This window comes from Gadus macrocephalus, chromosome 15 (assembly GCF_031168955.1).
Source record: "Gadus macrocephalus chromosome 15, ASM3116895v1".
Lineage (NCBI taxonomy): Eukaryota > Metazoa > Chordata > Actinopteri > Gadiformes > Gadidae > Gadus > Gadus macrocephalus.
Window position 1 is genome coordinate 4100141 of NC_082396.1, and position 15445 is coordinate 4115585.

Genomic DNA, 15445 nt, shown 5'->3' on the forward strand with positions numbered 1-15445 from the left:
CTTTTTTTTTGGCAATATGTCACTTGACAGCAGTTAGAAACACAGCAGTACAAACAAAAACCACAAAAAATTATTGATTCGGTTTTATGAAACAGTTATTGATTTAGACCAAGTCTCAAAATAAAGAGGTCAAAGTTCCCTTTATAAGTACATTAAATCATAAATGTACTTATCACACATTCTCAGCCGATAACCAGTTTCTCTGTTTTAATAAATTTCCATCCAAAAATCAATATGCATCTTTGCATTTATCCACTAACAAGCTGCCACAAGTATTCCACCAATGAGTAGTGAAGTTAAAATCGAATTCTTGTCAGTACATTTTAAGAAGCAAATGCCAATCTATATGTTGTAAGAAATACTGTCATTTCAAGAGATGCTGCAGGAAACAAATACAGATGGTTATTCATAACATGATTTTACTCACTGGCATTCCCTGTTGACTAATTACACATCATATAATTCACTGTCCATAACTGTCCACTGTCTTCATCATAAATTCACCACAGGGAGCGCACTACCAACAGATTAACAAGTCTGAGCAATAAAAATCGGTGCAGTTTAAAATGAAATTAAATATTCCTACCAAATCAACACAGATATACCAAATCTTTGAAGACAATGCTAATACAAATACATACAATTGAATGATTTAAAGGCATGTTAGGAATGGGTGAGAGTATATGACTTAATATGACTTCACTTATATGACTTGACCCTAACCCTAACCCAAATAATGATGATAGGCCCAATGGTGAAATCAAAGTGAGGCCGCTGTTACTGTTAGAATCACCATCACTTGACTGTCCCTCATACTTATTGTAGCTCTGTTTGGGCTTTTATGATTGTGAGAACACAAGCAATCTTGACCGCCTAACTTTTAACACATAATTAATAAAATGCATTTAAATGTTCACTTGTTATAAATAATATGCATGTGCTTATAGTGTGCCAGTCCCACTGCCTATGGCCACACCCAACCCAGGCACTTTATGCAGAAAGGGGCGTTTTCAGGGGGCGGGGCTTATTCTGTAACACGGAACTGTTGTTTTGGACTCATCGTTGAAGAGCGAAAAGAAGAAAACGCATCTTCTGTCACTTCGAAGAAACTCTATATTTGGTTTAACCTATTGTCATAAAAGTGAGTAACCCACGCCATGCGTATATACGACTGCTCATGCGATTTTATGATGTACGAAATGACCTCCTCTCTTCTCACAGTTATCACGGAGTGGTTGCTTCGCTTGCTAGCAGGCTAACATCTGCGATGGTCTTAAATATCTGTATGACATGTCCTGCCAGGCATGTAATGCTCTGTATTTACCTAAAGCGAGGCAGACACCCGAGTCAACCACATACAATATATGTGTTAGAATACTGTGCATGTATAGGTCCATCATACAGCAGCGTGTGCTGATGTGTTACCATGTCGGTCCTCAATCAATATCACGATACACTTCTGCGTTTTTCATGAGAGTGAGTCCTGGCTTTGGCATCTCTCACATTGTTATTGTGAACACTTGGTAGAAGCATACGATATCCGGGGGGGACATACAAGGCATATTTTGCAATGTCGTGTGTTGCAGGAGTGTGTGTCTCTATCTGTTGTCAGCCCAGCAGATGTGGGGGGGGGGGGGACATGTTGGTATCCCCCTAGTGTATTGCATACAGTCGTCAAACTTCTAGTTGAAGTTGTATGCAAAGTTTGTTTAGGACTGCATGTCCCGAATGTCAGATATTTCCGCAGGTTTCTTTATGTATCACTCAACGCCTACTACAAACCCCACACGTACCAGCTTAATGCTACCAGTTACGTTTTCATATGAATGAGGATTACTACAGATTAAAAAGCTCCCCCTCCATCTAGAATGTGTTATGGTTGTTGTATTATTATTGGAGGCTGCATGATAGTGTATTATTACTGTGTCTGCGGTTTGACTCCCAGGTGACATGTCTTGTGGTTATTATTGGTGGCAGGATGATAGTGTTAGGCTGGGTGTCTGACTTCCATCAGACGTAATGGGTTCAAACAAAAATGGTTCCTGTCTATTTGTAGGCTGTTGGAAAAATGCCTGACCCCATACTCACTATTCCATGTATCAGAGAATTCAAAGCCTTTGAATAAAACCATATGATAATTGACTTGCAGACTTTAGGTTACGCTTTCTGGTTAAGATGTCTGCAGTGGCTACCTGTCTTATGAATGATCTCCCCTAATTAAAAGCTAATCATGTGAAGTTGCTCTTGAGAATTTGGGATTGTAGCCTGACCAATGACCATTATAGATAATGGTGTTGAACCTATAGGTTGACATGTGGCTTTCCATTGTGGATATCCATTACATTTCCCAAACTCCATGGACTCCGTGTTGAAACGTTTTGGTGGGCTGATGGGCAAACATTTGTACTTTCAGTTGAAAACAACACCAGAAATGATTTTCCCTGAAACAGACAGTTGAAATCCCCCATCAGCTGGGAATTAATGGGTTCAGTACAAAGCTTACTAGAAGATAATGAATCCCACTCTCTAGACATGTTTCTGAACCCCAGTTGTTATACTCCATGCAATAGAGCTGTCTCCGCGCAATAGTGTAGGATGCATTGTGTTGTATCGATTGTACATATCCTAATAATTTATTTTGTTTAGGTTGTGCACATTGATTTTATGCTGCACAGAGCGAAGCCTTCCAAACTGACTGACACCTCCGTTAAACGAGAGAGATTTGATGGTTATGTTGCCAAACTTGCTCCTGAAACACCCCTTATCGTTAAATGATGTAGACAGAAATGCCGACACTGTAAATGTCAGATGTAGAACTGTTTCGATTTCTAGCTTGAACGCCTGAAGAAAGTTCCTAGTGATTTCAGTCCATTCGGTTGATGTCAAAACTTCAGTAAGAGGCCTCGGTCTGTGACTTTGGAAAGATTGAAAGAAGGGAGTGCGTATTCAAGCACGTTCAGTCCCATACTCAGGAGACCTCCTTGGTCCCTTTTGCCACGGAACACTGAATGTTCCCAATTAGCAATGTTGTTTTTGCATGTTTATCTTGCTGATTAAATTGGGGAAGACTCTCCTAATAGCCACATGTAATATTGATGGGTAATACAAGGTTACTCCATCATTCTTTTTTTTGTGAGAATGATGGAGCTCCTCTTTCTCTAAGTCTGGAAATCAACAGACTATGAAGGCAGCAGCCCACTTATTTCCTAATCACTCTGTTGTGGCACTAATGAATTACATCACTGTCAAGAATTCAAGTTTTGGTGGCAGGGCACACGTTTGGTGAATTTAAATACGATTTATTTTGGGTTGTTTCTAGAGGTGTCTCCAGTGGGAAAGGCAGATCTCCAGAAAAATAAAAATAGTTTGGCTCCTTTACAGCAGAACCACCCGTGCTAGAGTTTAGTTCTAACAGTCTAACAAAATTTTGAACATTGTTGCAGCATTTCTACGACCTCTCGCAAGCTCTATCATCTACTGCCTGAGGATGAATAGAAGTGCCTACCCCTTATCTTGACTGATGCTCGGTTTCCATGGGCTGTCACTCTACTCACAGGATGTTCCGCTTGCGGGCGCTTTCGGCGGCCTCTGTGGGCCTGGCCCTGATGTCTCGGCGCTACCACAGTGGGCCGGTGCGGACCCAGGGCCGACGGAGACTGATACTGGCAGCCCTGGCTGGGGTCACAGGGATATCGGCCAGCACAGGACTGCTCTGGACAAGGTATGAAGGCACCCGATAGCACGCACGTATACACACACATATACACACACATCCATACACACACATCCATACACACATCCATACACACATCCATACACATACACACAAGACTCACTTCCTGTCCTACTTTGAAATTCACAAACCTTTATTTGCTGTCCGCTACATTGGGGTTGGTCATGAAATGCTGAGCCACTGCCCCTATGCAGCGTTGCTTTGTGAGGATCCACACTCTATCACAGAGGAGTCGGGTGTTAATTTAACTTGCAGCCACTGCACAAATGGTGTCAGGATGAGGTGAGAGTTCTTCAAAGACACAGTGACGGTGTGTACAGGCCGCTGTGCGATGGATGGCACCTCCTGGACGTCTTGAGACCGCTGAGGAGAGAACGTTCCCTGCCTCAGTGTCTCGTAAAACTGAATTATACGGCCTCAAACCTGCAATCTCCGAGAAGTCATCTTAATTCTTATAACGGCAATTTTCAGTCCGGACAGTTGGCCCGAGGTAGATGCCCAAACGTACAACATGACACAGCAGAAAAAGAAACACAGCGCTCCTTTACTGTCGTTCCATTTGCTCTTCTTCCCCTCCAACCTCATCATCGCTTTTTATCACTCTCTCTCTACTCCCTCTTCTCAGCGAGGCATCCAGGCTTTTACACACTTTTACTCCCCCCTTACGGCTCTGGGGCCAAACAGAGTAATGTATATCCCCATGTACCCATTAACCTCTTCGGTCCCTGGGGACACGGACACCCTGTTGTCAGCGTAAGTGACACCCAGCGTCTCTGTGGTCTGACACCCAAGGGCGTACGCGGACGCCGGCCCGTCGGTCCGTCACGCCGAGGGGGCGGAGCCTGAGGCCGAGGAGTTCCCCAAGGACGCCGAATCGGACGTGGAGTCGGACAAGTCTGTGGAGGCCACCAGTGGAGAGGAGGAGGGAGGGGAGGAGGAGGGCGGCGCCGGCAGCGAGGGGAAGAAAAAGAAGGTCCGCTCTGGATTCCGCGACCGCAAGGTAATCAATAGGCAATCAACATGAGGCGGTTCCGTCGCCTGCTGTTTAATTTATCTCCACAATGTATTTTATCGATTTTTTTCATAACTAGCCTTAATCTATGGCCAATAAACTTGCGGGGATTAAGCTGTATGTGACCACTAGCGGTGAGGTGGTGGTCACATACCCCCCCCCCTTACCCCTCCCTTTCCAATGCCTACCTGGCCTGTACTAGCCTGTACTGGCCTATACTGGCCTGTACTGGCCTGTAACGGCCTTTAATGTCTGATATTGTACGGTTTTGGCGCGTCCGAGAGAGTGTTATGCTTCTCTGACACTTTTAGGCTAACAACACGTCGTGGGTTGATGTGTAGGGCTCCGTATTGCCAGTAGTTGTTGTTGATGCCGTGCCAAAGAGAGAGTTAAGCTTTTAGGGAAGCCTATAGATAACACCACGGTGTGTGTAGATGTGTGGAGGTCCGTACTGCCAGCGGTAGGTGTTAATGTCGCGTCAAAGAGAGGGTTAAGCTAGTAGGACACTTGGAGTAAAATGGCATGGTGTGTGTTGCATTTCATGTACAGCATTGCTTATTATAACGCCCCTTCACAGCGACAACTTTCCTTCTTAGAATTCTTAGCCCAAAACACCTTTTTGTATAAAAGTGTTCTCTCTAGAGACACGGCTTGTACGTTCTTGGCTACTATAGAGACATGGCGGTGCATATATCTCCCTACGTAGATATAAAGGGCTCTTTCTTAGGTAACGAAAACGCAATTTATTTTCTTTTATGGGATTTTAGATTAATTTAAATATACTTATGAATATAATATTCCCTTTCTGCCAAGTCCGTTCCGCTAGATTCCACCCTTTATTTATACACAACGGCACCTTAAGTAAAGATTTGCAAACAATATCTGCTGTGAAATTGCTCTCTAATCTACTTTCATATGTGCCACCTGCTAACATTTGTACCACAGTTTTAATTAGCCTGTGACGATGGATTGGCGTGTGTCTCTGATGGCACGTTACTTTGAACAGCAAGAGGGCTAGAGAAAGTCACGAGATGTTACAATGGGCCCCCATGTTTCAGACCTCGAATGCCATGGCAGCCTTATGCGCCTAGATTTACAAAAAGAGCCGTTGGAGAATTGAGCAGATGAATAGAGCAATCATCTTGGCGGCTACAGCAGTCACCTGCCAGAAATTGTATTGATATTTGAAAGCATGATTGCCCTTATGTGGCAAATCCAAGTTGAGGTAAGGTAGGTACTTGTCTTGGTGGATAGAGGTCTGTGTCAGACAGAGTGCCTAGTTTTGATGGAATACTGTCCACTGAGCGTAAATTGCATGCATCTGTACGTGTTTGAGTGCGTTTTCGGTCTGTCAAGCACTATCGCAGGTGTCCCTGAGATGCTGCACTTTGATGAAGTTTTACCCTGTGTGTGTGTGTGTTTGTGTGCGTCTCTGTGTGTGTGTGTGTCTGTGTTGTGGGAAAATTGTCCTCTGCCCCATTATCATCACATGGATGCATTTTGTGTTTATTTTAGAAAAAAAGTCAATATTCATGAATGTCTTACGCAATGGGAAGAGTATGTCAGATGTCAAAAAACATTATAAAGAGGAAAAACCTGAAGTTAGTTGGTGAACATTCCGAAATTCAGAGAAACATCAGAGAAATTCAAAATGATAATGCCAATGTTCTTTTGCTTGCAAAATTTAAAGGGAACATCCTGAGCCTTTCTCCTAGACTGTGTGTTTTAAACCTGCACCCTGTGTTAAGGAATTGTTTTGTGGTAAACTCTTGGCAAGAACATTGTCAAAATGTGTAATGCACATTGGAGCTACAGCAAAACCGATAACATCCTACACAGACTTTTAGCACCCGACAAATAATTAGCCACGCTGGCCTTTTTATGCCTTTCATGATTGAGCAAAACAATACACTTTTATGTCGACGTCAAATGCCATTGCTGCATCTATAATTAGAAATGGCTGCTTCTGTGCCAGCCATTTCTATTTCAGAGCGGCTAATACCAGTCTCAATACTGGAATTATGTCGCTAATGATGTAGCTAATATGCTTTGTGATTAAGAGGCCAAATTAAGACTTTAAAGACCTGATAATAAGACTCCAGTTTGAGAGAGGCCGACTCCCACCATGACCCGTCCCTTCATGTGATACTCCACTTCAATACTCTGTGTTCCATCATGATGCCCTGATTTGAGCGATGGCCGATCTGAACTGTGCTGTTGGGGGATTTATTCCCAAATATCTACTTCACTCTCCCCAAATGACATAGTATAACCCGGGAGCGACCGAGATCTCCCCAGAGGTTAACCTGTCAGCCACGCTCGGCGGTAAAACGGGAGATAGATTTAGTCCTTCATGTTGATGTGCTAATGGAGTCGGCGGGGCTGGAAGGTCACCCTCTCTCTCCGGGGGAAGGATTGACGTCCTACCTTTCTGAAGCCATTTGGATAGATGGAGGGGGAAGACCCCCTCACCCCTGAATCGCAACCAAACCAATGCCGCTCCCGTTTGGTTATCCACACGTTGTCTGGATCTAAACGCTGTTGACGTGTGACTAATGAGTCAATTATTTTTTTCTTGCTCCCCTCTGCCTGCCAGGTGATGGAGTATGAGAACAGGATCAGGGCGTACTCGACCCCGGATAAGATCTTCCGCTACTTTGCGACGCTGAAGGTCATCAGCGAGCACGGAGACCCCGAGGTGTACATGACCCCCCAGGACTTTGTGCGCTCCATCACCCCCAACGAGAAGCAGCCTGAGAGTGAGTCCAGGTCCCGTCCGCCAATATACCATAAGGCCACTCTTTATGTTTCCCCGAAGAGATGTTCTGGTCTGCCCGCTTTAAAGGATCAGTGCAAATCAAGCAAGAGAGTACAAATACAGTAACATTATGAATGCAAATTGGAGTACCCACAATGTAGATCAAATAAATATATTGATATAAACTATGCTAAATAAAAAGTAAGTCAATTCATTTGTAAATAAGTAGACATTATGCTTTTCATTTTGGCCTTGAAGCGGTTTTGAATGTGCGTGTCTGTGTGAATGTGCACGTGTACGTGCGCGCGCGCGCCTGTGTGTATGTCCATGTGTAATCACACGCGCAAGTGAAATTCCATGCAGCGTGGTGATTTATGGGCCCCACTATGCCGGGCGTAATGTACCCCACTGGCAATGCACAGTGGATCGATTCCCCCCCCTCCTCGGTCGGTGGTATCATCCATCGCCCTGTCCAATGTACAGGTCATGTGACTCCTCCCTACGCATCCAATGTCGAGAGCATTCAGGGACAGTTTGGCAGGGGACGACCCACTCCGGGAGGGTCTGATTATAAAGTAGGCCAGGCAGACGGGTGCGGCGAAGCGGGGGGGGGGGGGGAAATAGGACGCGGCAGTGGGTGTATTAATGAGCGTGTCGAAGCACATTCTTGGTGTCACATGCAGATATGGTGAGAGATATCTGATCATAAGCTGTGGAGTGCTTGGGAAGGCAACTGGTCTGAACTTGGCGTGTTTGCGATATATATGTGTAGATATAGATATCACTGCACCAGCTTTTGCCTTTTACTTTTACCCTGACACTCTCTGTAGCATACGAGTATCTTCTGCATCCGTGCACTGTTCCTAACTTCGATGCTATGCGGTCACTTTACCTTTCCGTCTTTGGAGCCACCGACGCAGCCGTCTGTTGCGATGTGCTCCGCTAATCATATCTTGGTCGGGCTCGTCACGTCTCTGCTGTCTGGCAGCATCTGCTCTTCCATCACCTGAGTGCCTTCTAAATCTGCCGCCATTGTGGCAATTTCTTCCATCAACAGTGCCTCCCATGCATTGGCCAGACACCCATCTCCAAGCTGTGTGTGACCCTTTCCCAAGCCCTGTCCTATAAAACGATATGAATGTCATAACGCTGAGTCGAGATCCATTGGATTAGATGAGGGAGGGCATACATAAGCAGAACAAGGCGCCAAAAAGAGGCCGCAGTGCATCTTATTGGCAGACGGTCAACTCCTCCTCCGTCTCAGCTAACTAATTGCACCATTCAGCCGAAGTGTCCTGGCCTCGTTAATTGAGCTCCTAGCATAAGGTACTGGAACCCTGTTATTATTTAGTTTCATATTAGTTCCATGTCCATGTGTCCACAACATCTGTATCCATAATGGCTATAACGGTATGTTTGTGATATTTTACACATTATTTGGGAATGGTCTGAAATGCTCATCCACTTTGCAGCATGTCTATCAACTACCTATTGGCAAAAGTTTGGCCTGTGTTACTAACCTTTAGTGAGGCATCTAATTTTTATAAATATATGAAAATGAAATGATCAATGAATGATCAAACGATAAAAGGATTATGAACGAGCCCGGACACGATGATTAATCCTTTTTAACGATCTACTCTGATTGGGTGTACAGATAGTCATTGTGCCATTGGCGTTTGAATAATTGAGATTTAGCACTGATTGATGCAATTGCAACGACCTGACCCCTATTAGCGCATGTACGGTTTTTGCCTGATCCAAATTTCAAAGAAACGTTGATTACAAGGTCTTCAGTACAATCAGAAGATATTTCCTCAATACCCAAGGAAATTATAGCCTATTGCAATCCACTTAACTATGATAATCAATTCCAAGACTTGGAACTGCAACTGATTTTGATTAGTTAATTATTCTGAGCATAATAGCAAGTGACGGCCATAAAATGGACAACTGCCCACTCCCCAAGTCACACCTTTAAATCGATGATGCAAATGCATATCTGAGGGAATTTATTTCCAAAAAAACAAGATGCATTTACTTAAGGGCTTCAGACGATGTTGTATCCATGTTGTCAATTCATTTGATCTTGACTACCCATCGTAAAATTATTAGAAGACGTTCACTTTATTTTAAATAACACCCGATATGCTCAACTAAAGAAAGGTGTTTGGTGTTCATTTTTTACAATATAATGTGATATTTAAGCAGCATACAAATGGTTCATTTCAACTTATGGGTATAATTTCAGTTGGTAAATTGATGTTTGTTGGTGGACTGCGTGCGGCTGTCTTGCAGTAGAAAAAACTAGATATGTTTCACTGACACGAAATACTGTAGAACATGATTGTCCGCTGTCCACACCCTTCATCTTTCTCTTTGAACTTCAATCACAATGTGGAGTATCACCAATAGCAGTATGTAGTATGCTATGTATAGCATTGGCCAGGGCACCTTGCCAGATAAATCTCAATGTCATTGTGTACCAATGGATAACCAAAGGATTAATAATTTATTAATAACATGGGGACATTTTTTAAATGTAATGAATACATGCACTATAGAGATTAAAGATCTCTACAGCTGAAAGTCCCTACGGTGTACGTCGCACTTTATTGAATGGATGTTCTCCCTCCGGGAGTAGAACATTTGAAATCTTTCAATCTGTTGGATATATAGATATACCAAACCGGAGATGGCTGTTCGAATAATAAAGTAAGGTCACCCGAACGATAAAGTAAGGTGCTCAAAATCAATGGTGTCATGATGGCTGTGTGCAAAGCCGCAATAGCTTAGGAGCAGCGACTAAAGAGGGAGTCCCTCCTCTATTCAATGACCGCGGGGGTCCCAGGTAGAAGGGTGTGGGACTTTTGAAGTCAAATCAAATGGATGTGAAGGATTGAGGAAGATACAATATGTGAACGACCATTAACCTCCTAATTTGACCCGACGGCCAATCTGATACATTATTCATTCTATTAATGCGGCATAATGACATTGACTTTGGGAATATATAATTCTAACCTTTTAACTCTGATCACCACTGTTAATAAATGAGTCTAGGTTGCTCTGGCAAGCTCATCAAGTGCATTCTCCTGTCCGAGCTACGGTGGATCGCGTCACCTCCCTTCATCTAAATCCTGAACTGCGCACTTACATCAGCGCTAAGAAAATGCGATCCAGCAAATATATCCAGCATTAGAAGTTCTCTGCGATAAACGATCAGACTAATGAAAGCTGAATGCAGTGTGGTGGGGATAATTGGAGAATGGAAATGAGTTGTAAATTGCCTATATTAATCTCTGGCACATGTCGACGAGTCACTCTAATGACATCATGGAAATGGGTCTCCCCCAGTTCTAAGTAAATGCCCGGGGCCATGTGGCTGTCTGTGAAGATCGGTGGTGATGCTCTTTTAAAGTGAAAACATGGATGTCGTTTAAAAAATACATTAAAAACATGTTGTCGTGTTAAAGCAGCAGCTGTGCAAAGTTTTCCTCTATTGTTGCCCCGGCTTGCCGTTTATCATTTTATTATTTAATGTTGGGATTTTTTTCTGTTTTAGTTATGGATCAAGTGGCAGGAATTTCAATCAGTTTATGAATTTACCCTGGCTTATGTGACCGTTGACGAAGCAAAGAAAAAGGCAAATTTCAGCCAAAGCCAAATCTTAAAGTGGTGCCCTCTTCATAAAATGCTGGTCTTGGTACTTTTTTGTACTTTTTTGTGTGTAAGTGTCATTCGCTCACTCTGTCATTCTCTCCTAATTACAGGTCTGGGCTTGGACCAGTTCATGGTGAAGCGCTACGATGGCAAGGTAAGCTGCAATGTGGAAGCAGAGAGGGGATACCGAGCGGAATAATCCAAAACTCATTAAAAAACGTTTCATAATCACGTTGGTTTTTCCTCAATTCTCCAAAATTAATGGCTGACTGGATTCCTAGCAAGACAATATTCTGCTGCATTGTGGTTATATTTTATTATGGGTTTTCGCTCTGTTCCCCAACACATCAAACCAGTTGTAGGCCTTGTTTGTGTTGGGACAGCTGCTGGCGCTATGCCAAGAGACCAAAGTCATTTAAATGGAATTGTGAGGCAGGAAGTGGAGGCTGCTGTTTCCTGTCATGGCTGATAAATGGATATCATCAAATATGTTTACCCTTTTTATTAGACTCTTAACTTCTACTTTACTACTCAATTAATTGCTCTTAATTATTTATTTTCATGTTATGTGGTCATTTAAACCAACTATAAATAATTTAAACAAACGATCAATTAACTTTAATAAGATGCTTTATTGCTGGGCTCAACGTTTCAGTTTGACGATGGTAAATAAAATCTTTAAAAATTTAGAATGAATAAAACTGAACAAAAGTCTAATACAGATAATCACTAGCCTTTTGCAAATTTAAACACTTTTTACAAATACTCAACCTTACTAACAACTCCTTATGCACACATACCACCAAAGAGCCCCCTTGACAAATAGCCGCAGCAGTGCTTAGCTATGTGTCTCTGGTGATTTACAACTTGACACGCCTTCTGTCATGCTAGAGCAAGGATAAATCGCACCAAAATGGCAGTGGCGTGCGGCGTGCCCTCAGTGGAGACCATCTCCTCTAATGTCCAAATCCCAGAACTAATAAGATATTATCCCAGCCCCCTAACCGGCTCCCATACTCTGCAACACAGAAATTCTATTAAAAAGTAATTATTTCTTACCTAACGGTTACTCTGCAGACTTCTTCTCTGGGGTGTCATTGCCTTAGACCCCTCGGCTTTATGTTCGTCCTTAAAACAGCTGTTAGCTAAGAAATGGATCTGGTGGTGCAGAGCAAGTTCTACCCCTTGCACCAGAAAGTATCTAAACTTTCTTGAGTATATAAATATTTTCTCCTTTCTTTAAATGTGATTAAACCAAACCAACGTCAAACGTATTGCATGGTGAGGACAAACTAAATATTGTCCTTTGGAATCAATGGGAGCCAAATCATTGCTTTAATTAATGTTTGGTACTAGTAGAGTTTTAAAAATGCAGCCGGTACAGAGAACCCAACCAACATTAGGTGTGGCTTCACACCTAATCATTAAAAGAGGGCCTCCGAACATTAGTCATCAGTTGTAATGACCTATTTAAATGCAACCACAGAAGGGTGAACCTTGGACCTACTCGGCCCCCCATCCAATACCAGCCTCTCCCCCCCCCCTTCCCGCCTATTGATGTTCATTTCGCAACGTTCCACCCCCTGTTCCTTAAACCCGGAAGCCTCTCTGCCCCACGGCCCCCAGCCACGTCCTCCCCTAGCACCGGCCGTTCATCGGCACGTGCCCCGTTGCGTTTCCAAGCACATAATCAGACGCAGGCTCGCCCTACTATGCAGAGATGCTTTTATTATAGGCTGTATCTCACACTGCCTCCCCCCTTACTGGATCACATCCTAATTCAGACGTGAAGGCAGATTTTGTTAGGCCATCAACATCCGCGGGCAGCCGGCATGAAGACGATCTATCGTCGCCACAACGGACCACTCCTGATTTGTGGTCAGCGCTATGCAAATGGCGGCCATATCTCCGGGCTCTGCGCACCCTTGGTTTTGCGAGTCAAATCAGGGAGTGCAACTTGATCTATGGCTTTGATTTTCTCCCCGGGACTCTCCCTGCAACGGCCACATCGCCTCAAGGACCTGCTAGCTCCAGCCTAGTCTCCCCCCCCCCCCACCCCTTCCCTCTCTCCCCCTTCCCTCTCTCTCCCCCTCTCTCCCTCTGGAGGGCTCTTCTCCCCTTCCCCTCCACTGACACATGCCTTCGCCTGATTGGCTAAGTAGCAACTGCGGGGCTGGCTGCAGGAGAGGGACGCCCCAGTGCTTTCCCCGTGAAGCCACACCACGCCACTCCACTCCACGTGAATTAAAATTAAAACACTGCAGCGAGTGATTATCCCGAACATACAATTACAGCGGCCGCAGTGAGGCGGGCGTATCGGCCCAGCGTGTTAATCGTTTATTTCCAATGGCGGGTGTGTGTGGTAAGGCGGCGTATGCAGGAGTCAAGTAGCACTATCCGTTAATGACCCCACCACCGCCCCGGTGGCTGGCTGTGGTTTGAGTTAGACAACAGCAGCTTCCTCCATACGGTGATGCCACGCATGGGCGGTTCAACGTGTAAGAAAACTGTTTAGGTTGCAACCTCCTTCCCCTACCCCCCCCTCCCCCCCCCCCCCCCCAGAGTAGACCACATTATTAAACTGTGTGTATGTGGTTTTATGGTAAACCATATCTATGTATTGCTTTTTTTATATTGTTGTTTTAATATAGTGGTGTGTTGTGTTTACTCAATGTGTATGTTGTCCTCCCTTGCAGAGCACACATACATAACCGTGTTTGTGTGTGCTATTATGTGTGTGTGTGTGTGTGTGCCGTCTCCCCCCTGACGTGTGTATTCGCTCATCATGTGACTCCCCCCCCCCCCCCCCCCCCCCCTCCCCGTTGTGATTATTATTTTAACAGTTGTTGGTCTCTCTTGCTCTTGAGGGCAGCCGTTCGCCGTCATATAACAAGTAATCGTTTTTCTCTCTCCTCCTCCGCCTCCCACTCCCTCCCTCCCTCCCTCCCCCCTCCCGCCCATCCGTGGTAACCATTCCCCATCAACTACTGTGGCTGTCTCCCCCTACCCCCCTCCCTCCCCTCCCCTCCCTCCCCCCCTCCCTCCCATCCCATCCGCGGTTGTGCCCCCCCCTCTCTGCAGGACTTCTGGCAGGTATGAGGCGCGTGCCGAACAGCATGCGTGCGTGTACCCCTGAATGACAATACTGCACTGTGTACATAGTTGCCCACCCACCTCCGATCTCCCTACTCCTCTCTCTCTCTTGTACTCTCTCGCTCTTTCTCTCTCTCGCTCTCTCTCTCTCTGGCGTTCTCTCTGACTCTCTCTCTTTCTCTTTCTCTCTGACTCTCTCTCTCAGGCTCTCTCACTATGGCTCTCTCTCTCTCTCTCTCTCTCTCTCTCTCTCTCTCTCTCTCACTCTCTGGCTCTCTCTCTCTTTCTCTCTCTCTCTCTTTCTCTCTGTCATTCTCTCTCGCTCTCGCTCTCGCTCTCTCTCGCTCTCTCTGGCTCTCTGGCTCTCTCTCGCTCTCTCTGCCTTTTCTGTTCCTCAACTGCCCTGTTCCCGTGCTGGTGGTGTGTAGAACGGGGGGGCGTGGAGTAGGCCCGCCCCCCCCGCTCTGAACCAGAGGGAACGGGGCCCAGGAGCCCAGGAGCCCAGGAGCCCAGGAGCCCAGGAGCCCAGGAGCCAAGGAGCCCTTCTCCCGAGTATTGCATCTCAGCTTCTCCATTTTTCTTCAAGTCTTTTTAAGCAGAGCCATTTCCACAATTGGCACTTTAGAAGCACGTCGGAGAAAGGGCACAACATAATGGATTAAACGCGTATAACGCCAAGAAGCCAAGAAGCAAGCCGCGAGGGCTGGGATCGAACGGTGCCATAATGAGAAGAGACGAGCAGTAGGCCCGCGATGCCACACCGACATACACAACATAGGCTTCGGTCCTTTTATTAGTTACATAAAGTGTAATGGGAGACTACACACTTTATTTATTTATAGGCGCCAGGCCGCTGATTGAGTTTGTTGCGTCGGCCCCTTTGTTATAATAAGAACTCTAGACTGTAGGTCAGGCCCATAAAAAGACGAGCCATAACCGGTCCTGTCCATAGCAGGGAGGCCGTCGCCCGCTATTGTGTGGTGTTGTTTGTGTGCATAGAATACGCACACTAATTACTCCACAACCGCTCCACTGCCATTGTATGGTTGGGTGAGGACAGCTGCCTGCCTTACGCTCGCTGAATTGAACTTGCTGAATTATTGAAACGTCTTCTTATACTTTGGTTTTTTCGCTGGGTCTTGCAGAAAGCTGAGATGCAACGGGCGGCTATACGAAGTCCCTCATG

The 15445-nt window shown here is 45.1% G+C and overlaps 1 protein-coding gene across 1 annotated transcript; it reads left to right on the plus strand.

Moving 5' to 3' along the window:
* The first annotated feature begins 989 nt into the window (after positions 1-989).
* Positions 990-14709, plus strand: LOC132473304 (calcium uptake protein 1, mitochondrial-like). The gene is made up of 6 exons (XM_060073378.1): positions 990-1141; positions 3557-3721; positions 4526-4733; positions 7342-7504; positions 11277-11320; positions 14248-14709. The coding sequence occupies exons 2-6, from the start codon at positions 3558-3560 to the stop codon at positions 14263-14265; spliced, it is 597 nt and encodes a 198-aa protein (XP_059929361.1). The 5' UTR covers positions 990-1141; position 3557; the 3' UTR covers positions 14266-14709.
* The last annotated feature ends 736 nt before the right edge of the window (positions 14710-15445 follow it).